Genomic DNA, 22,838 nt, shown 5'->3' with positions numbered 1-22,838 from the left:
AACAAACTAACCCCCAAAAAAAATGTTAACAATGAACAATAATTTTTTTACTTATATGTCATCTTTCACTTATAGAATGCCATGGATTGAAGCAAATTAGAGTAGATCTGCTAGGTTACGATTGTTGGTGGTGGTCTAGAGATCAAAGCAGCAGCATGGTTAGGGCTTCTAGCCTTAAATTGCCTCAAGTATTCAATATTTGCCCAACAAATGGATCTTTTTCAACCCGTGCAAATCAGATTTGGATTTTTAATGGAGTTTCAATTCTGATGTGGGTTTGATATCGGATTTAGTTGTTTGATGTGGTTGTATTTGGGATTTATTGTATATGGTGTTGTTGTGGTGGTGGTTCTAGGGAGAGTTTTGTTGTATTTGGTGGCAGTGTTGTGTCATGGTGGGCTGACGGTGTTGGATTTTGTTCTTCCCCAATTTGGGCTTCTGATTTGTGTAAATGATCTAGCTTATTCTTGTTGGTGGCCAAATCTATCATCTCCACTACATGCAATGGTGGCTAGCTAGTTTGGTTAGTTCATGGCTATGTGTGGTGGTAATTGGGTCTTTTGGTGGTTGATATTGAGAAAGAAAGAAAATACTAATATGTTAAGAGGAGAGTGAACAGAGATGAGAGAAAAATAAATATTCAAAATAAAGTAAAAGATAAAATATTAAGTCTAATATGTGTAAATTAAAAAAAAAAATAGATAAACTAAAAAATTGAGTCTTCTTGGATTATTTTAGTTATAATTCTAAAGAAACTGTAAGGACTCAATTTGTGTCGATCCCAAACTCGTATTGGATTCGAACGCTAAAGGCCCAAACAATAAATTTGTAGAGCGTGGATATAAAAGAACTAGATTAACTTCAAAAGAAAAACGATTAAACTTAAAGTTTTTAGATGGATTAATACAGATATTATGATCAATTTATCCTTGAAACAAGCTAAGTTCTTTATTTCGTAAGATTTTCTTCTAAGCATCCATTGTTTAGAAGTTCCGATCCTTTTTCTTAATGCATTTTTTCATGTTATATATTGTCCTCTTAGTGTCATCTTCACCACACACGTGTAGGTTGGATTCGGGGGATCCCTTCCTGTCCCTTCCAACACCTCTTGGAACCTCCAACCAGCAGCTGTAAGGCTACTTCATCACTGTTCAGGCATCACCTCCACATTAATGCGGCCAGAGAGTTGGTTGAGAGGCAATTAATGCGGAGGCAGCAGCTGTTAAAGATATTTTTTTTATCTTTTCTTTCTTACCCTTGGCCCCATGTCCCACCTTTAGTGGTAATGTAGCTTCGAAGTGTGTTTGTGACAATATGGCATTCAGGTCGTCCTCGGAGACATATTGTCGAGAAGGTTTTGTCCTCAGACGAATACTGGACCCATCTCATGTGATATCTACTCCTCTTTTCATTTGGTTCCCCTTATAACCTTATATGGGCCTCCTCGGATGGTTTAACGTCCTCGGATGGGCCACAGGCCCAGTTAACACAGTTTTAATAATTATTGATTAACCGGCCCCCACAATAGCCCCTCAAAATCTTGCTTTTCGACTCCTCGAGAGAAAAGGTTGATTTTGATGTCACAAGCTCATATCCTTTTATGTTTTGGGCATGCTCCTTACGCTTCAGCGTCCCGAGCTCGGCAGCTTTAGATTTTGAAGACGCCCCTGTCCCCCACGTTCAACGGTAAGATGTAAATCAAACGGTGGGGGGTCTGTCTCATTTTGCGAGCAGGAACTTTCCCACTCATAACCTCTGCACGACTACAAAAGGAATTTTCAAATCAATTCTCTTTCTTACCTTCAGCGATCACACAATTCTAGAGCTCATACACTGAACCTGTCTTTCTCCTTTTTCGTCGTTTTCCTGTGCATCTACAAATACTAAAATCTTGTCCGAGGACCATCTTTCAAACCTGTAAGTCTTCTTAAAACCTTTTCAGCTTTCATCTTAAACTCGTTAATTTCTCTACGAAACCCTTTAGGAAAATGGGGAAAGAGGGTAAGTTTCGATGTTTGGTTGAGTCCGAGGAAGGTATGAGAAGTTTTCGCGCTAAGTATAGGATCCCCTCAACAGTGGGTATGAGGTATGCAGCCTAGGGGGAATGAGCTGGTGCTAGAAGAACAGGGGAAGTGGTTATTCCCATGATTGCCTTCATAGAAGGCGGGATGCCCATCCCCATGGGTACTATTACTAGGAACTACCTTATGTTCTTTAGGTTATCCCCAACTCAGTGTGCCCCAAATATGTTTAGAGTCTTGGGAAGTATAGAAGCCTTGAATGAGAGAGTGGACCTAAACCTGACCCATCATGACGTGAATTGGGTGTACAACCTCCACCATTTAAAGGGGCAGGGATATTATCTCAAGTCGAGGTATCCCGCGGTGAGGCTAATTCAGTGCCTTCCCACTTCAAACAAGAACTTAAAGGAGGATTTCCTTATCTTTTCTGCGGAATGGCATGATGGTCTGCCATGCCCCATGGAGGAAGGAGAACCAGGTGGGAATGCAGACATGGATTCATAACGTTCGATTTAAACATACATATTCCCCCCCCCTCCCCCTTTTTTTTGTTTTGAATCTCAGTATTCTTATCCCTAATGACGCTTCATTTCAATTAAATGATTTTGCAGATAGACGTTCTACCAAGCCCAAACTTAGTTTAGCCAACAAAACAAGTTTGGATAGGGCATTGAAAGCCGAGATATACGTGAATGAAACTGACGGCCAACTCCGGGCAGCCCATTTAATCCTCGGATACACCCCCCTCTCGTTTGCTTTCCAAACGCCGAAGTGCGTGATCAGAGCCCGCGATCCTCGGCTTCACCGTATTAGCGTTGCCTACCAGGAGCCTCTTCATCCCAGCCTGCCCTCAGGGAAGAGGAAGTAGAAGAGAAAGGGGAAGAAGAAGAAAAAGAGGAAGAAGAAGAAGAAAGTCCAGAAGAAGTTGTAGAACTCTCACACTCCTCAGACAATTTTGGGATTTTTAATCAAACTATACACTCCGAGGAAGCTCTTGACAAGATGGGAGTACAAAGGAAACCCCAGAAAAGTCTAATGGAGCTGATAGAGAATCAGCCTGGGAAGAGTGCACCGGGAAAATCAACGCAATCCCAGATTCCTCCTTTTCCCACCAGGTCTCCTCCTCCCACTCCTCATCAACCTCCCCAGCCGGTCAGAGCTGATGCTGCTGAACTAAAAAGGCATAGGGAGCAGAAAGGGAAAGATGTAGTAGATACAGGAAAGTCTCATCCGACCCGTGAAGAAAATGTCCAACGAGCTGCAAAGCAGCAGAAGATTAGCCATACTCTTCAGCGAGGCCAGGATAGGTCTGACACTCAACCTCCTGAGCCACAAGCCTGGCTGCCAGCACCCATGCACGGTGGGGAGCCCCTACGAGATGATGCATCTATTAGGGACTTCAACGGTGGCATTGGGTGCCACATAGCCTCAGCTATAGAGGAGGCTTTGTTACTCCCAAAGGACATGACCGAAATAAAAAATGCAAGGAAGAATGAACTCATCCTTAACAATAAAAGATATTTGGGAATGGTATAGTACTAACTCTCTTCTTTTTCCTTTTGCGATCATTACTTACTGATGTGTACTCTTTACTAACTATAGTGTTAATTTCTTCCTTTTAGGTTATCCAAAACACTTTTAGACTGGATGAGATGCTCAATAACTGCTACAATCAGTTAGAAGATGAAAGGAAAAGACGAGCATCGGCTGTACAAACTTTAACAATATCCGAGCAAGACTTGGTAGACACGAAGAAGAAATTAATTGTTGAGGAGCAAATAAAGAATTGAAGGCTGCCCGGGAGCAAGTGGCAGTCCTTAAAAAGCACTTGGAGGAAACCCAAAAATTAAGGGAGCAAGCTGAAAAATCCAGGGAGGAAACCGAGAGGGCAAAGGCTAAGGCCGAACAGGCAACGAACGAGGCCGAACAGAAAGGTTACGACCTCGGGGTGGCTAAGACAGAGGAGACCCTAAAGGTAATGGTGCCAATGGTGTGTCGCATTTACTGCGCCCAAACCTGGAATGAAGCCTTTAATCGAGCTGGGGTTGAGGCTTCATCCGAGTTAAGGAAGGCAGAGAATGTGTTCTATCCTACAGCAATCCGCGCCTCAAATCCTCCATCCAGTCAAGCTGAAGACACTTCCTCAACCACTAATCCTAATCAGGAGGTTTTGCCTCAAAATCTTCCTCCCCCTGGCCAACTAGAACCAACTAAAGAGACAAATGCCCCTCCAGAAGCCTCCTTGGACATGACTGCAGTAGCTTTTGAGGCAGAGGTAGCCTCTCAAGGCTTATAACAGGATTTGGCTTCCACAGTCATGCCAGCTGGGGGAGCTACTAAGGACAAAGAGGGAGTCATTACCTCAGAAGCAGATAAATCAACCAACCAAGCTCCCAAGCTCCAAATTAAGTTGAAAAAATATGACTTGTTTTACAATTTGATTAGGACTTTTGTAAGGATTTTATGTCTATTTGCTTATTGTTGTTGCCGTTTTATCTTATTTTTTTACTTGTTCGCTCTGTTATCTTAGCTTGAATGGATTCATCCTGACTGTCTTTCGTTTGCAAGAGAAAAAATAACTTATACACATTAACAGTTGGCGGTTAAAATGGGTGATAAACATTAATATTATGAGATCTCAGGGAGACATTTTGGATACATATGCATTCCTTCTAGTAAATTGAAACTTAAGGGAATGTTCAAAAGTTGGATAAAGTTGGGTCTAAAGTACTTCAGTTATACATTAGATGATGTTCATAGGCTTATTGGGGTTTATATCTTCAATAGATAATTAAAAACCTTGTGATCTTAGGACGATATTTGAGAATTTGTTATTCTAGAATGCATAAGCCCAAGTGGCACTAGCATTTTAATAGCGAGAGGCTGTATTAGTTTCTATGGAACCCACTTAGTGACCCAATAGATTTCACAAGGTATTAATTTCCACTAAGCTTGTGGTCCGAGGACCTGACATAACTTAATTTCTATTTAATACTTCACAAGATGTTATAGAGTATTAATTTCCACTAAACTTATGGTCCGAGGACCTGACATAACTTAGTTTCTGTTTAATACTTCACAGGATGTCATAGGGTATTAATTTCCACTAAACTTGTGGTCCGAGGACCTGACATAACTTAATTTCTGTTTAATATTTCACAAGATGTCATAGGGTATTAATTTTCACTAAGCTTGTGGTCCGAGGACCTGACATAACTTATTTTTTGTTTAATACTTCAATAGATGTCATAGGGTATTAATTTCCACTAAACTTGTGGTCCGAGGACCTGACATAACTTAATTTATGTTTAATACTTCACAAGATGTCATAGGGTATTAATTTCCACTAAGCTTTTGGTCCGAGGACCTGACATAACTTAGTTTCTGTTTAATATTTCAATAGATGTCGTAGGGTATTAATTTCCACTAAGCTTGTGGTCCAAGGACCTGATATAACTTAGTTTTTGTTTAATACTTCATAAGATGCCATAGGGTGTGGAAACACAAGATGCATGATCAGCATAAATTAAAAGAAACCCAAACTAGATTACTTTTATTAATAATAATAATAATACCTCTTGAGATTGTTTACATTCCAAGGATGGAGTATAGTTTTTTCATCTAGGTCTTCAAGATAATAGGCTCTTATTCTGGCTACTGAAGTAATCCGATAAGGCCCTTCCCAATTAGGCCCCAATTTTCCCCAAGTTGGATTCTTAGTGGTTCCCAGAACTTTCCTTAGCACCAGATCTCCCACCGCTAACGGTCTCAGCTTTACATTAGTATCATAGCCTTACTTAAGTTTATGCTGGTAGTAAGCCAATTGGATCATTGCATTCTCCCTTCGCTCTTCGATCAAGTCTAAACTTTTTCCCAACAACCCATCGTTACTATCCGAGGAAAATGCACTAGTCCTTAACGTTGGGAATCCAATTTCCAGAGGGATGACAGCCTCGGCTCCATAGGTCATGGAAAAAGGAGTCTCTCCTGTTGATCATCAAGGCGTTGTTCGATAGGTCTAAAGAACATGTGGCAATTCCTCCACCCATTTTCCTTTTGCATCATCCAGTCTCTTCTTAAGTCCATTGACTATTACTTTGTTAACAGCTTCAACTTGCCCATTCCCTTGAGGATAGGCTAGAGTGGAATATCTATTCTTTATACCTAAGTCTGAACAGTATTGCCTGAAGGCCTTACTATAAAATTGAAGGCCGTTATCCGAGACAAGAGTGCGCAGAGTTCCAAATCGCGTAATAATATTCTTCCAGATAAACCTCTTAACATCTACGTCTCTGATGTTAGCCAAAGGTTCAGCTTCGACCCATTTAGTAAAATAATCCGTACCGACCAGCAGATACTTTTTGTTTCCTAAGGCTTTAGGAAAAGGGCTGACAATATCTAGCCCCCATTGAGCAAAAGGCCAAGGACTGGACAGAGGGTTAAGAATTCCTCCAGGCTGGTGGATGTTTGGAGTGAACCTCTGACACTGGTCATATTTTCTAATATACTCCTGCGCTTCCTTCTGCATATTTGACCACCAATATCCTTGAGTAATGGCCCGATGTGATAGGGACCTTCCCCTCGTATGACTGCCACAAATGCCTTCATGTAGCTCCTCTAGGAGTGAATCTGACATCTCGGGATGTATAAAAAGTAGGTACGGCCCAGAAAAATACTGTTTGTATAACTTTTTGTCCTCGGATAACCAAAACCGAGGAGCTTTCCTCCGTATTTTCTCAGCTTCTATTTTCTCTTCGGGCAAGATGTCACTTTCGTGGAATTTCAATATGGGATCCATCCAGCTCGGCGCTAGATTGACTTGATGAACCTGACGTACATCCTTTCCTGGTGGGGTGGGGGTATACAAATCTTCGACGATTATCACTCGAGGAAAACTCTGTGTTGAAGAGGTGGCAAGGGTTGCCAGGGAATCGGCATGGGTATTTTCACCTCGGGGGATATGCGACAAGTCAAAAGATTCAAATTTCGTTTGCATATGCCTAACTTGACTTAAATATCCCTGCATTCTTGGATCTCGGGCTTCCAGTTCTCCTTTCACTTGGCCGACTACCAATCTTGAATCTGAGAATAATTCTGCTACCTTTCCAGCCATTTTCTGGACCATACTCATTCCCATCAACAAAGCTTCGTATTCTGCTTCGTTGTTAGTAGCTGAAAATCCTAACCTCAAGGATTTATCAATGATGATCTCTTCAGGGGATATCAAAACTAGCCCCAATCCTGCCCCCCGTTGGTTTGCTGCTCTGTCCACATATACTCTCCAGGAGGAATCGCCTTGTGTGGAGATCAGACCAACTGAATTTTCATCCATGTCACTTTACTTCATGTTAGCTTCTTCTGGACACTCGGCGAACTCAGCTACCAGATCGGCAAGGACTTGGCCTTTCACAAAGATGCAAGGCATATACTTGATGTCGAAAGCACTTAGGATTGTGCCCCACTTAGCAATTCTCCCAATATAATCTGCATTTCTAAGTATGGACTTGAGAGGTAGCTGAGTTAAAATAACCATAGTATGGGCCTGAAAGTAATGTGAAAGTTTGCATGTTGCATGGACCACCGCCAAGATGGCCTTTTCCAATGATAAGTATCTCACCTCGGGTTCATGAAGGGACTTACTTATGTAATAAACTGGTCTTTGGATGCTGCTGTCCTCTCGTATTAAGACAAAACTAAATGCATGAGGGGCAACAGCTAGATAAGCAAACAGAACCTCATCCACCTCAGGACTAGACATGATAGACGGCCTGGACAGGTACTCCTTCAACTGCTGAAACACCACAGCACACTCCTTGGTCCATTCAAATCCTTTCCACTTATGTAGTAGAAGGAAAAAGGGACGACACCTCTTGGCCGACCTGGAGATAAATCGGTTCAAAGCAGCACTCATTCCAGTCAGTTTCTGCACCTCTTTTGGATTTCGAGGTGCTTGTAAATCGTTGATGGCCTTAATCTGATCTGGGTTCACTTCAATTCCTCTATGAGTCACCATGTATCCCAAGAACCTCCCGGAGCCTACACCAAAAGAACACTTTGAAGCATTCAGACGTAGCTTATACTTTCTCAGTATTCCAATGATATTCATAAGATCTTCCACATGCTCGGACACCACTTTACTTTTTACTACAATATCATCGATATAAGCTTCAATGTTTTTGCCCAATTGTGGTTCGAACATTTTAGTCATCATTCGTTGATAGGTAGATCCTGCATTTTTCAAACCAAAGGGCATCACTTTATAATGATAGTTTCCAATAGGGGTGACAAAAGCCGTCTTCTCTTGATCGTCCAATGCTAGCGGTATCTGGTGATATCCTTAAAAGGCATCCAAAAAACTCATCCGAGGATGACCAACGGTTGTATCCACCAACTGGTCTATCTTCGGCATGGGAAAAGGATCCTTGGGACAAGCCTTATTGAGGTTCGTGAAGTCCATGCACACTCGCCACTTTCCTGTCTTCTTCTTTACCACCACCGTATTGGCTAACCATTGAGGGTAAAAAACTTCTTTGATAGCCCTAGTCTGCTTGAGCTTGGCCACCTCACTTCTGACAGCTTTGGCGTGCTCTTTTGATGGTCGCCGAGGTGGCTGTCTTTCATGTTATATACTGCCTTTTTGGTGTTATCTTCACCACACACGTGTAGGTTAGATTCAAGGGACCCCTTCCTGTCCCATCCAACACCTCCTGGAACCTCCAACCAGCAGCTGTAAGGCTGCTTCATCACTGTTCAGGCATCACCTCCACATTAATGCGGCCAGAGAGTTTGTTGAGAGGCAATTAATGCAGATGCAGCAGTTGTTAAAGATATTTGTTTATATTTTCTTTCTTACCCTTGGCCCCATGTCCCACCTTTAGTGGTAATGTAGTTTCAAAGTGTGTTTGTAACAATATGGCATTCAGGTCGTCCTCGGACACATATTGCCGAGAAGGATTTTGTCCTCGGACGAATACTGGACCCATCTCATGTGATATCTACTCATCTTTTCATTTGGTTCCCCTTATAACCCTATATGGGCCTCCTCGGATGGTTTAACGTCCTCAAATGAGCCACAGGCCCAGTTAACACGGTTTTAATAATTATTGATTAACCGGCCCCCACAAAAACTAATATGAATGCTTTAAATCCTGAAGTATACCAAAATTGTTAAGCCCAACTTCAAGCCTTAAAACAAGTCTACTTCTCCACCCTAAAACAAGTCAACTTTCATTCTAAAAAATGTTCAGTTTCAACTCTTAAAGTACCATTACCATGCATAGTGTGATGATCATTCTGCGAGTATAAGTAATTGTGGGGTACAGAGGATAAGGGCCGGAGTTTAAGTCTCCAAGGGGAGTTTCACATACATATACATTTATATTAGACTAAAGTAAAATTTCTATCTTTTATATATATATATATATATATAACTCTCAAAGTAGCTAGGAAAATAATGGTGGTGATGATGATGGAAAAAAAAAAAATCTTTTATGACCAAAATACCCTTATAATTATATGTCGGATGCAAGTGCAATGTGCAACTACCGTCCGTCAAAAGCATTATCATCCGGTGGACCGAAATACCCTTATTACCTAGTTGGAATAACGAGACTGCCCCTCTGTCTCTGTCCGTACTCCGTAACTATCTTCAGAAGCAGACAGGCCGAGGCACTTTCTTTCCCATTTCCTTAACAGAAATTCAACTTTGAACTCACACTACATTAACACAACATTACATAAATAAAACAACGTAAGACCCATTCTTCTCTCAGCCATGTCACTCACTGTTAAAAAATTAGCAATGTCTCACCTCGTGTCCTTCAAATAAAACGCCTATATTCGTGCTTTATCTCCATGGACTAATGGTACTAGTCGTTGCACCTTCTCTGTTTGCGCTGGCCAAACTGGGTCTGGTGTGTCTTGTTGAACTATGAAGTTGAAGGTTTTTTTTTTTTTTTTTTTTTAATTGTTATGCACTGGAACTGTTTGTGAAAATTTCTGTGAGAGTAAACCCAGTTAGAGAATAGTACATGTCTTGCTATATACCATGTTGTAGCATGCTTGGTATGTGTTTTTGATTGAGCTTATAATGAATGCGTATTTGAATTGTACCAAGAAAAAAAAAAAAAAAAAAAAGAAGAGAAATACTCATGCTAAAGGCTTGTTGAGAAGTGAGCTTAGGCATTGTCCAAAAACATTAAGCACAGCGCGTAGTCTAACATTGCTGAGTGCAATACAGTTACCATGAGATCATTGAGATGCTAGGTGCTAACCACATTTTATGTGATTGTGTTAAAAATGACCCCAGTAAATGCAAATGTTTATATAATGTAATGTAATAATGGTTTAGCTTGAGGTATTTTTAATGAATGATGATTGATTTTTACTGAAATTCAAAAGACTTTGTTGCATTGTTGACATGGGTTATGAAGTTTATTTGCGTTGTTTTCATTTCAGTGTGATGTTAACTGTCCTTATTGAATTTTCCTCGTCTTTTGGGCTTAAATTTTTTTTGTTTTTTTAAAGAATTTTATAAGCATACATTATTGAAGCTTATGTGGTTTACTTCATTGACTTACATTAACTGGCATTTGTCACATACTCACATGCCTTGAATTCAAAGATTAGAGGATGGTGCTGGAATAAGTCACCAAGAATTTCAAAGATGGCATAATGGAGGTGGAACTTTCCCCAAGTCAGCTTGCATTGACCCGACGGTGCTAATAGAGATGGGTGCCATAGTTCATCCAAAATCTGTTGTTGGTGCATATATTCATATTGGATCAGGAACTGTTATTGGACCTCATGTTACAATCAGCCAATTGACAAAAATAGGGTGAAGTTTCTTCTTTATGCAGCATCAGAGATATTGCAACTAATATTATATAATTAATACAATTTCTTGTTACTATGCACTTGATATCTTATGGTAGTGATCACTTCTCATTTCTCTTTGTAGTTTCACTAAAGCCTAAATGCAATAAATATTTAGTTAAAAAAAAAAAAAAAAAGACCCTGAATCATATATTATGTAGTAACACACTACTGATGTTGACAAGTCTTTCCCTCTCCCTTCTTCTTGTATTTAATTAAGGGTAAATTACACAAACTACTCTTAAGGTTTGGGGAAATGACAAGCCGCACCAAATCTTAATGGAAATAACACTCCCTGCCATTGAAGTTTTGAGGAAATTAACACATTAGTCATTTCCTTAATAACAGTAACAGAATATTTCACATTTTGAAAAGATGTCCTTGACCAAACCTTATGGCTGGTAGAAGTTTTTTTTTTTTTGGGTTAAATATAGTTTATCATCATCAAACTGTGGTTAGGGTTTGATCAAAGGAATCTTTTCAAAATTTAGAATATTTTGTTACCGTTATTAATGGAAGGATAAATGTGTTGAATTCCTCAAACCTCAAGGGAGGAGGGTGTCATTTCTCTTAAGGTTTGGGGTGGAGTGTCATTCACTCATTCCTCCAAATCTTAAGGTAGATTTGTGTAAATTTCCCTTTAATTAATTGGATTTTGTTTATTGATTAAGGCTAAGTATAAAAGCCTTGACCTTTTTGAAATATCATTAGCAGTTCCTGTAGGTTGGGTGCCTTTTCCAGGAAAATAGATAATAGCAAGAACATGTTAATTGTCAAAAGAAAAAAACAAAAGGACATTTTACAAAGTTTGATTCTTTAAGTTATAATCTAGTAATATTAGGCTGAACTTCTTTTAGCTCCATTTTTTTTTTTTTTTTTGGGGGTTCTTGTTTCTTGTGAAAAATAATTTAAAATTGGTCTTACACATGTACAAAGTGAAGAATGAAACAAGTTAGAAACTAAGGCAAGGCTAACATAATTTTGCAGTGGTAGAAGCAAGGTTTGGTATTCTGCTTCAGTGGAACTTCTAGAAACAGTGGGTTGCTTCTTGGCAGCCCAGGTGATTGGATTGGAGCTCATGAAGACAATAAAACTGGTTGTGGATCTTTGATTAGATGGGTCAGCAGCCCACTCTGCATCTGAATATGCAGAGAGTTGTATAGGCCCAGGTTTGAACAACAAGCTAGACAATAGAGTGCCTTTGAGGTGCCTAAGGATGCATTTAACAAACCCGATTGACAACAAAGGAAAAATCAGGTGTAGTAAAGGTTAAGTATTGAAGGGATTCAATTAAGCTTCTATAGGAGTGAGGAATAGAGAGGGGTGTACCAACAGTGGGTGAAAGCCTAGTAGAAGAGCAGGGTTTTTGGCGAGGTTTAGAATGAAACATATGATGTTTCTAAAGTAGATCAATGGCATATTTGGTTTGAGTTATGGAAAGACCTGAGGAAGTATGGGACAATTGAAAACCAAGAAAGTAAAATATTTAAGATCAAACTCATTGCTGAGTGAAATGATAATGGAAGCAATAGAAGAGGGTGAATTACTTGTGATGACTGTCATCCACATATAGAAGAAGGTAAATGATGGTGGTTTGTGAAAATGAAGGAAAAAGGAAGGGTCTGCAATATAAGAAGTGAAGCCTAAGTGCAGAATATGTATTGTAAATCTTTCAAACCAAGCTCTGAGGGCCTGCTTTAGACCATAAATAGATTTTTGAAGGAGACAAATATGTTGGGGAAGATGAGCATAACCGAGAGGTTAGATCATGTAAACCTCCTTCTTAAGCACACTATGCAGAAATGCATTCTTCGCATCAAGTTGCCCTAAAGGCCAATTGAATGCCGAATTAATCTCATAGTTGTGTGTTTGATGACTAGGATAAAGGTTTCATCAAAATCAATACCCTGCTGTTGATAGTAGCCTTTGGCTACCAACCAAGCCTTGTACCTTCCAATTGTACCATCACTGTGCCTCTTCAAAGTTCTTTTAGGACCTACAATATTCTTGTCTTAGGGTAGTGGCACTAGAGTCCAAGTCTGTTGTTGTTGAAGAGATTGAAATTCTTCATCCATGGCTATGCAATATTGAGGATATTGGCTGGCAACACCAACTGAGAATGGTGCTGTAACATTGCAGTCAATACTGGACTTAAAGCATTGTTTAGCTTTATAGATACCCTTTTTGGATCTAGTATGCATAGGATGGACATTGATTTGATTAGAACCAGTGGAGGGAACAGGATTAAAACAGGAGGTTGTGACAGGTAAAGGGTTGTCTTGGGTTGAGATTGATTTGAGATAGTAATAGAAGACAAGTCTGTAGGTAAATTATATGAAGTAGACTGAGGAAGGTGGATGGTGATGGTGATACATCTTGAGGAACTGTAGAAGGAAGAGGTGCTGATGGGTACAAAGGAGTAGAAGAGTGAGGTGTTGTAGTATTGACTGAGGAAGGCTTTGTTGTTGAGCACAAGTGATAAAATGAGACTAGTGATATCCAATATTGAGCAGTGATAGAGGGAGTGCAGGAGACTCAGTGTGGAAATGATTAAAATCCCATTTCATCAAAAAGGACGTGTCTAGATAAGTAAATTTTGCTAGTAGAAGGGTCAAAGCAAATATAACCTTTGTAATTAGGAGGGTAGCCCAAGAAAAGGCAAGGAGAGGTTCTAAATTGGAGTTTGTGTTGGATAACAATGCAACCAAAGATTCTGAGTTGGGACAAGTCTGGTTTAGATTGAAAAAGAACTTCCCAAAGAGAAACAAATTCAAAACAGTGGAAGGCAGCCTGTTAATCAGGAAAATTGCAGTGTTAACTGCTGAGGACCATTGAGTGAGATGTAATTTGGCTTGAAACACCATGCTAAGGGAAGACTCTATAATGTGTCTGTGTTTTCTTTCTACCAAACCATTTTGCTGTGTGGTATAAGGACAACTAAATTGATGCATGATTCCATTCAAATTGCAAAAATTAGTAAAGGACTTAGATATGTATTCACCCCACAGTCTGATCTAAGTACTTTAATTTTGGTTGAAAATTAGTTTCAACCAAAGAATTAAAGTGCATAAAGGTGTCTAACATTTCATATTTGCTATTCAACAGAAACAAACATGTCAACCTGCTATAATCATCCACAAACTATTTATAAAATCTGAATCCATTGACGGAAGTAATGGGTGCAGGACCCTAAACATCAATGTAAACCACCTCAAAGGGTTTATTTGAATTAGTAGCAGATTTGGGAAAAGGCAAACTGTGCATTTTCCATTTCAAACAGTGTTCACACAACGACTTATCAATTAAATTATTATGTACATACTTAGCAATCAAATCAAGAAATAAAGTTTGTAAAACTTTATTACATAGGTGGCCTAATCTTTGATGCCAAAGATAGCACTTATTTGTAGTAGAACTTGAAGACAAAGCAATGCAGACACAAAACTTGTGAAGAGGACTTTTGGTAGATGTAGAATATGAAAGATGACTAGGATAGAAGGGGCACAAGCAATTCTCACTCAGGCCATTGTAAAAAACCTTCCCTAATGCAAATTCTGAATACAAAAATGGTCAGCATCAAAGTGACACCTACAATTAATATCTTTGCATAATCTATACATAGACAATAGAACTGAAGTTATTTTTGGTACATGTAAAATATTTTGAAATCTAAAATTAAAAGTTTTAGTTCTTAAGATTACATTACCTATGTTATTGAATGGTAATGCTTGTCCGTTGCCAATTGTAATATGTTTTGCTCCCTTACAAGTTGTTTGCAATGAAAGGTTGCCAAGATTGGCAATTAGGTGATCTTTTACTTTGGAATCAGTCATTCATGGATCATTGGCTTGATTGTTATGTGATCCTATGTCCATAACAGCCAATTTGGTTGGTGGATGCTTTCCTTGATTGGTATCCCGCAAATTTAACATGATGGTCTAGAATCATACTTAGAAGATGGAGACTGATGATAGGTGTTACCTGCTTGCCAGAAAGATTGAGAGGATTGATTAATCCTTCCTCTATGATTATAGTTCCTTCCACTGCCTCATCCAAATCCTTGCTTGAGTTGGAATTGGGCTTGAGAAGAATTAGGGCTCGTGTCCAACAGCAAACATTGCCATTATAATGGTGCGACACTCTGATTCTTAGCATTCTCATTCAAATATTGGATCTTCTTCTCTTCTGCTTAGAGAAGAGTTTGTAATTCATCAAAGGACAAGTGCTAAGTTCTTGTAAGAATTGTGCATAGCACAAAGCATTGTATTCTTTAGGCATTCCCTTGAGTACATTATGCAGTAATTCCTCATTATCTACATTGACTTTTTTTTTTTTTGAGATAAAGATAGAAACTTTTATTTATATAAAATTATAAAGGTACAGCACCATAGCCATCACAGCACAGACGCATAAACTCCAAGCCTACTAGAAAGAAATACATCAAAATAACAAATACCACAACAACACACAACAAATTATAACAATATTCAAAACAGAATTAATGGTTCTCCATTGCCCCTTCCAATATCACAGCATAGGTGCGTAGCTTCATCATTGCTAAAGACACATTGCTAAATACCAGACCAGCATACAAACAACCCTATTACTGCACATAATCTTTAATACTCTTCCGAGCCAATTGCCCCTTCCAATATCACAGCACTGGTGCATAATTTCAGAGCTACTGGAGAAGTACATAAAATACCAGAACAACCTCCAACAAATTATAACAAGGTTCAAAAAAACTCCCATTACCGTACATAATCTTTAATACTCTTCCAAGAAGCCAATTGCCCCTTCCAATTTCACAGCACATGTGCATAATTGCAGAACTGTTGGAGAACTACACTAAATACTAGAACAACACACAACAAATTATAACAAGGTTCAAAAACATTATTAATGGCTCCCCATTGCTGCAAATAATCTCTGATATTCTTCCAAGTAGCCAATTGCCTCTTCCAATATTGCTTTAGGATGTTGTTGGACCTTCTCAAAATAGAATTTATTTCTAGCATTCCATAATGCCCACGATATCGTTGCCCATCTGTCCAACTCCATCTGTATAAGCCTATTTGCCATCATCCTAAAGAGTGCAAAGAAGTCTTGTTCTGCATTTGAACATTTTTGGATTTTCCCTCGGCAAAGTGCCCATACATTCCTTGCTAAGGGACATTCCCAAAGAAGATGACCAATGGATTCAGGTTTCTGGTAGCATATTTCATATTGGGGGTCAATTTTCATTTTTCTCCCATGCAAGTTTTCTCTTGTAGGTAAAATATTTGAGCAGGCACGCCACACAAACTTATTAACTTTAGGAGGAGTCTTTAGAGTCCAGATTTTTTTCCAGAGAGCTTGATCAGTTACTGCTCTAGAGTGCTCAACTTGATTTTTTTTCCTTGCTTTAAAGCAACCTGATATGCAGACTTCACTGTAAACAACTTTGCTGAATTTTCCTTCCATATCAGCTTGTCCCGAGAGGCAGTCAAGGACAGAGGAATGGCTAGTATTTCTTTTCTAGTTTGATAAACAAAGAGATCAAAGACCTTTTCCCTATCCCATTGCATTGTTGTACTATCAATCAAGTCACTCACATGCAAATTCGGCTGGTCATCACCCAAAAACACAGGTTTGTGCGGAAGCCACTTATGGGTTGAAACTAAACATTCATAGAATCATTAACCTTTGTGATGCTATGGAGTTCAATCTTTAGATTCAAGATGTTAGGGTGAGAGGAAGAAGTGAGCCTCTTCTCTAAGGTCCTCCAAGCTTCGATTGCATAATCAAATCCTACTACAACATAGAAGATAGATGGAGTGAGAGTTGAATTGATCAAGGTAACAAGGGCTTGATCAAGAATTTGCCAAGCTTCGAACTCTAGATTGACTTGGTTCATGAAATTTCCTTTGCTATTGCTATCACGAGGATATTGTCCAAGAATAGGAATTGAATTATCAAGATGTTGAATTAGTGAGTAGGTTTTGATAATCGAAGTGATTTGGTGCGTCCAAACAATGTAGTTGGAGCTATCAAGCTTCACTGACTTGAGATTAGCCATATTTAAGAGTAAAAATAAATTTGTTTGATTCGCAGAATGAGTAGATGACATTGACACCATTGTAGGTACAGATTGAGTGGATGACATGGAAGACATTGGTTGTGCACATTGTATAAAAGGCAGTGATGCCATGTGAAAATCCCATCGGAAATTATGAAAAATATTAACAATGAAGAGAGGAAATGAAAGTTTGGAGAAATTGGAGGGAAAAATGCTCAAACACCCCCCCTAAACTTTCAAATAGTGGCCGTAACACCTCCTGAATTTTAATTTTGGCCAATTTACTCCTTAAACTCTAAACACCTGCCAAATCAATACATCTGTTACTCTTCCGTTAATAAACTAATGGTAAAACTCACGTGAGAGGCACGTGGGAATAAAAGCTAAAGCTAAACAGCCTGAACCGTTGAGAGAGAGGGAGAAAGTTTGAGCTTAGTTTAGAGAGAGGGGAGATGATCCAACCAGAAGTCCATAATCACCTCAGTATCCTCTCTCCGATGCCGGAGTTCCACCGTCATCTCACTGGCTGTTCACCGCTGGTGTATTTTTCTCTTTCCCCTATTTTATTTTTTTGCTGCTCTTTGTTTTTCCAATTCTCCTTGTGCGATTTTTTTTTCTTGGTTTGATAGCTAGTTGTGGTGGATTGGGTAGGCTTGGTTGTGGTAAAATGCCCATAGTTGTTTGTTTTTCCAATTCACTGTTCTTTGTATGTAAAATGCAATGCTTTTTAAGTATGCTACATAGTTGTTTGATAAAATGCCTGAGAGGGATATGGCCATTAGAGGGGTTGGTTGGTTGTTTGGCAGGATTTAAGATGGGTTTGAAATTTCTTGATAATAATTCTAGTTTATTTTGATGCATTTCTAATAACTTAATATTTTTGAGTATATTATTACGATGAATCCGTTGATGAGAATTTACTTTGGCACCATATGTTTGTGAGCTAATTGGTGGGAGAACAAGCTGGGCTACTATTATTAACTATTTACTTGGCTCTTCTATAGTGAATGTGGTATATGTAGTGTAGTTAGATGATTAATAAGTGAGCTTGATTGTTTCATATAAGCTAATGGAAATTAAAAATGAAACAAACATTAAATTTGGGACTTAAAATTAGTGTACATATCAAGTGAGGTGATTTTGTTCTCTAGTATAATATCATGCCATTCTTTTAATGATTTGCGAAAGAAAATTTGAAAAAACAGTGGCTGTATTACATTTGGTGGTTCAATAGGTTACACTGGTTTTTTAATTTTTCTTCTTCTAAATGGTTCAAGTGAGGTGATTGATGATTTCATTACTTTAATTCCTAGAGAAAAAGAAGAAAAGGATCATTTTAACTGTCCTTGGGTTTGTTGGTGGGGTTTAAGTCTGTAACAAATATTTGATGTTATGAGCTTATGACTCATCCAGTTGAGGTTGATGAAATGTAGAAAACTATTATTTCATTACTTATTTCTTCTATATGCAAATCCTTTTCATTGATTCAATTATATATTTTTGTTCTTTAGAACTTCTTTGCTTACATTATCGGAGTCCTGTTAATTGCAACTTAGTTTTGGAAAGGAAAAATTCGACAATACCCAAACATAATGAATTTATGATTATGGTTTTATTAGATTTAGTAATATGAACTAATATCAACTGCAGTTTACGTCTTGATCTAACAAGCTAAGAATAGAGCAATTAATTTTCATGACATGTGACACAAAGTTATACTTTTTTGAATCATGTGGTGAAAGTACCTGGTTTAGGGGGTGTTCATTTGTTTCTTTTTGGTTTCATTTACTTGTGTTTGGTTTCTAAGTTGTGCATAGTCTAATAAATTTATTTTTCTTTTTATTTAATTTTTTGTTGTTGCGTAGAATCATAATGTATACTGTTGGAGAAGAACAAAGTTGCAATGCACATAGAGGATCCCTAAGTGGCATGGAGTACATATCAATATATTTTACCAAAATGTCAAACTCGTTTGTCATATGGAGAAAATCAATCAACATGAAGGAGATGTTTTCAGTGGCTTTTGTAAATCTGGACTCTAGTGCCAGCTTACTATATATACATTGCAGTGACTATCTATGTAGGAGCCCCAAAAAAAGGGCTTGTGATGTAATATACCTACCTATTTAGATTAGATGTAATATAATATAAAAATATTCACAACTATGTAATGTTCAACTTATGAAATTAATGGAATTCCACCAATGTACGAGTTATTGAAAAAGCTTCTAGCTTGAAGTGCAGTGGAAATTTAAAGAAAATTTCTCCTTTCATGAAATAGTAGAAATTTCCTGAGCTTATTACTGAGAAAGCTAAAAAAAATCATCAAGAAAATAGTGAAATTTATCCTACCAGGAAGAGGCCAATATATGGCTTGCATAAAATCATTCTTCTCAGCTAACATTGACACTCACTTTATTTGATTGCTTTGATATACATTAAGCAATGAAATATCAAACCAAAAGGTTTACAAATAGTAAATTGTTCTCCTCAACTACCATGAATTAAAATAACAATGAGCATTTACAAATCGTAAATTGTTTCAAAAAAATAACACCCAACGAATCAATAATTATACAAAAAATAACACCCCTTTGTGTTTGGGATGCCTCTTATCTTCCAACCACATTTTTTTTTTAATTTTTTTACATCTAGTTGTTACTCTCCACTTATTGCCTAATCATGATTTTCTCTAATACACCACTCCTTTAATGCCTCCTTGAAGACTACATGTGATACAAATTTGAGTCCATTTGTTGGCTATACATTCTTCATGTCAGTGTGTTGGTTAAACTCATGGAATCTAGGCCTGGAATTCCCTTCCTCATCAGATGAATTTGTAGGAAGTGACAGTAGACATTCATACATAGCTGCAAATCAAATTAACAAGAAGATTAATAGAAAGAGATGGAAAGAAAGAACAATATAGAGAGTAGAAAGAAAAAAAAAATACTAACGTCCCCATCCATAAGCTAAACTGCTCCCTTAAAGCTAGAGATTTTTACCCGTTTTATTCCCCCCAAAAATTAGAAAAGAAAAGAAAAACTAGTTTTGTCCATATTCTTGCCACTTATTAAAAAAAAAAAAATTTAAAAAAAAAAAAAAAAAATATATATATATATATAGAGAGAGAGAGAGAGAGAGAGAGAGAGAGAGAGAGAGAGAGAACATAATTCATTGCAAGTTCTGTGACACACACAATATCCCAAACGCAAAAAGGTTCCCTTTTTTCAAAAGGAATTGAATGCAAAATATTAACATGATCATTTGGTGTACATATTACAGTACCAATAACTATTAACTAATTGAGGTTTGAAAGCCAAGTGCTAAAATACCACCTCTTTGCAAGCATTGAAAATCAAAATGAAGTTTTTAACCCACAAAAGTTTGTAGAAATGCATCAAAATAAACTTGAATTATTGTCAAAAAATTGCAAACCCAACTAAAATCCTACCAATCAACCAAACCCCATTAGAGAACCCTGGAATATGATTACCTAACTGCCCTGATTATATCATTTGTCCAGCTTATTATTACTAATATATGTAATGTTGTTTTAGTATTAAAGAAGTAGTTCTCATGATGAACTACCTTAATTTGTAGCAAGTAAATTGTTCTATGTAGGAGAAAACAAAATGGAGCCAAAGTAGCAGAGCTTGTTCTCCCACCAATTAGCTCACAAACAAATGGTGCCAAAATAAATTCTTGAAAGTTCAAAAACGTGTACAAAACACCTTTGAACGTTTAGACCCCCAAATTACAACTTAACCAATTCAAGCAATATGTCAAACAACTAGTGTGCGGAAACTTAACATATGCTATAATATGAAATTGGTTAAAAACTATCTAAGCCATAACAAAATAAAATCCACAGCAGATAATAAATAGGCAAAGATAGAGAGGAAGAAAGATGCAAACACAAAGACAACACGCGATGTGTTATCGAAGAGGAAACCGAAGTCCTCGGCGAAAAACCTCTCCGCCGCCCTCCAAGCGGTAATCAATCTACTAGAAAACACAGTTGGGATACAAGGACAGCAATAGACCCTCCAAGCCTAATCTACCCAGTGCACCTAAGCCCTCCAAGCTTCTTGCTCCAACGAGGTTGCGCCGAACCTTTTTCTTTTCTAGCTTCCCGGATTCCGCTACTAGACCGTAGCATCAACCAATGAAGATTGGCTCCTTCCTAACTGCTTCCCAGAAATCCAAACAATTGTCTCACAGTGATGATGATGGTGAGAACCAGGTTTGGTATAATGCCTCTCAAGGATTTGACAATGGAGAGGAAGAGAGTTGAGGAATTTGAAGAGACTCTAAGGTAGAGATTGTGGGTGAAGCAATCTGGTTTTTCTTTAGGGTTTCTCTCTCAAAATTCTTTCTGGAAGCTCTCTTTCAATCGTGGGTAAAAGGGGTATTTATACTGGAGTGGGAGAGGAATGTGAAACGTCAGGTTTTACAAAACAAGGGTGGCTTGCGGCTTGACCTCGCGGCTTGACTAAGTCGCGAGATCCAGTCGCGAGTTAACCGTATGGCCAGTTGTCCTGTTTTGTCCTGTAGTGCTCCAGCTAGCATGACTGTTCATCTTCCAGCATGCTTGGCACGTGTGCTGCTTCTGGTGGCTTGCAGCCGCGAGTCACCCGCGAGTCCCAGTCGCGAGTCTCTGTTTTCTTGCACACTCTTGAGCAATCTTCACTCTATCTCACTCACTACCCTTACAACAAACCCACCTAAATACAGGGTTACTAAATGCTGAATTACAAGCAAATTTGGCACGGAATAAAGCCAATTAGATGGTTGAATAAATTCAACCTTACAATTCTCATCAACGGATTCATCATAATAATATACTCAAAAATATTAAGTTATTAGAAATGCATCAAAATAAACTAGAATTATTATCAAGAAATTTCAAACCCATCTAAAATCCTGCCAAACAACCAACCAACCCCTCTAATGGCCATATCCCTCTCAGGCATTTTATCAAACAACTATGTAGCATACTCAAAAAGCATTGCATTTTACATACAAAGAACAGTGAATTGGAAAAACAAACAACTATGGGCATTTTACCACAACCAAGCCTACCCAATCCACCACAACCAGCTATCAAACCAAGAAAAAAAAATCGCACAAAAGGAGAATTGGAAAAACAGAGAGTAGTAAAAAAATAAAATAAGGGAAAGAGAAAAATACACCAGCGGTGAACAGCCAGTGAGATGACGGTGGAACTCTGGCACTGGAGAGAGGATACCGAGGTTGTTATGGACTTCTGGTTGGATCATCTCCCCTCTCTATAAATTGAGCTCAAACTTTCTCTCTCTCTCTCAACAGTTCAGGCTGTTCAGCTTTAGTTTTTATTCCCACACATGCCTCTCACGTGAGTTTTACCGTTAGTTTATTAACAGAAGAGTAACAGAGGTATTGATTTGACAGGTGTTTAAAGTTTAAGGAATAAATTGGTCAAAATTAAAGTTCAGGGTGTTATGGTTATTACCTGAAAGTTCAAGGGAGTGTTTGAGCATTTTTCCCGAAATTGGAATATATGGAAAATGCATTGTGTGTTATTACTAAAACAGAGTAAAAGATATATAAAATCCGTGTGAACATTGCACAGTATCCAAAACAGAAATAAAAGAAAATCTGAACCGATTTTTTTTTATGGGAAAATCTGAACAGAATTAGTTACAAGTAATCAGTGACAATAAAATACATGTCGCTTAAAACTGAGTCACATGGTGATAAAATAACTTGAAACGATGCCGTATCATTTAAAGAGATTACTTCAACACTTGAAACAATGTCATTGCAATCATTTAAGCTACAAAACAATGTCGTGTCTAGTTTTAAAAGGATTGCCATGATATTGTTTGTATTTGTCTAGTGTT

At 38.2% G+C, this 22,838-nt stretch overlaps 2 protein-coding genes and 1 long non-coding RNA gene across 3 annotated transcripts in view; 2 read left to right on the top strand and 1 right to left on the bottom strand.

Annotated features, from left to right (window-relative positions):
• Positions 1-22,838, bottom strand: part of LOC126727204 (cysteine-rich receptor-like protein kinase 10) — a 133,504-nt gene that overhangs the window by 106,765 nt on the left and 3,901 nt on the right. The window lies entirely within an intron of this gene.
• Positions 2,145-4,317, top strand: LOC126728748 (uncharacterized). Its single transcript, XM_050434534.1, has 5 exons — positions 2,145-2,499; positions 2,633-2,709; positions 2,865-3,551; positions 3,644-3,730; positions 3,814-4,317. The coding sequence occupies exons 1-5, from the start codon at positions 2,145-2,147 to the stop codon at positions 4,315-4,317; spliced, it is 1,710 nt and encodes a 569-aa protein (XP_050290491.1).
• On the top strand, positions 17,053-19,140 carry LOC126727212 (uncharacterized). Its single transcript, XR_007656182.1, has 2 exons — positions 17,053-17,494; positions 18,819-19,140. It is a non-coding gene; the product is annotated as an uncharacterized LOC126727212 (long non-coding RNA).

Source organism: Quercus robur, chromosome 5, assembly GCF_932294415.1.
Source record: "Quercus robur chromosome 5, dhQueRobu3.1, whole genome shotgun sequence".
Lineage (NCBI taxonomy): Eukaryota > Viridiplantae > Streptophyta > Magnoliopsida > Fagales > Fagaceae > Quercus > Quercus robur.
Note: the sequence above shows the minus strand (reverse complement) of the source record. Positions and strands in the feature narration are given on the sequence as shown.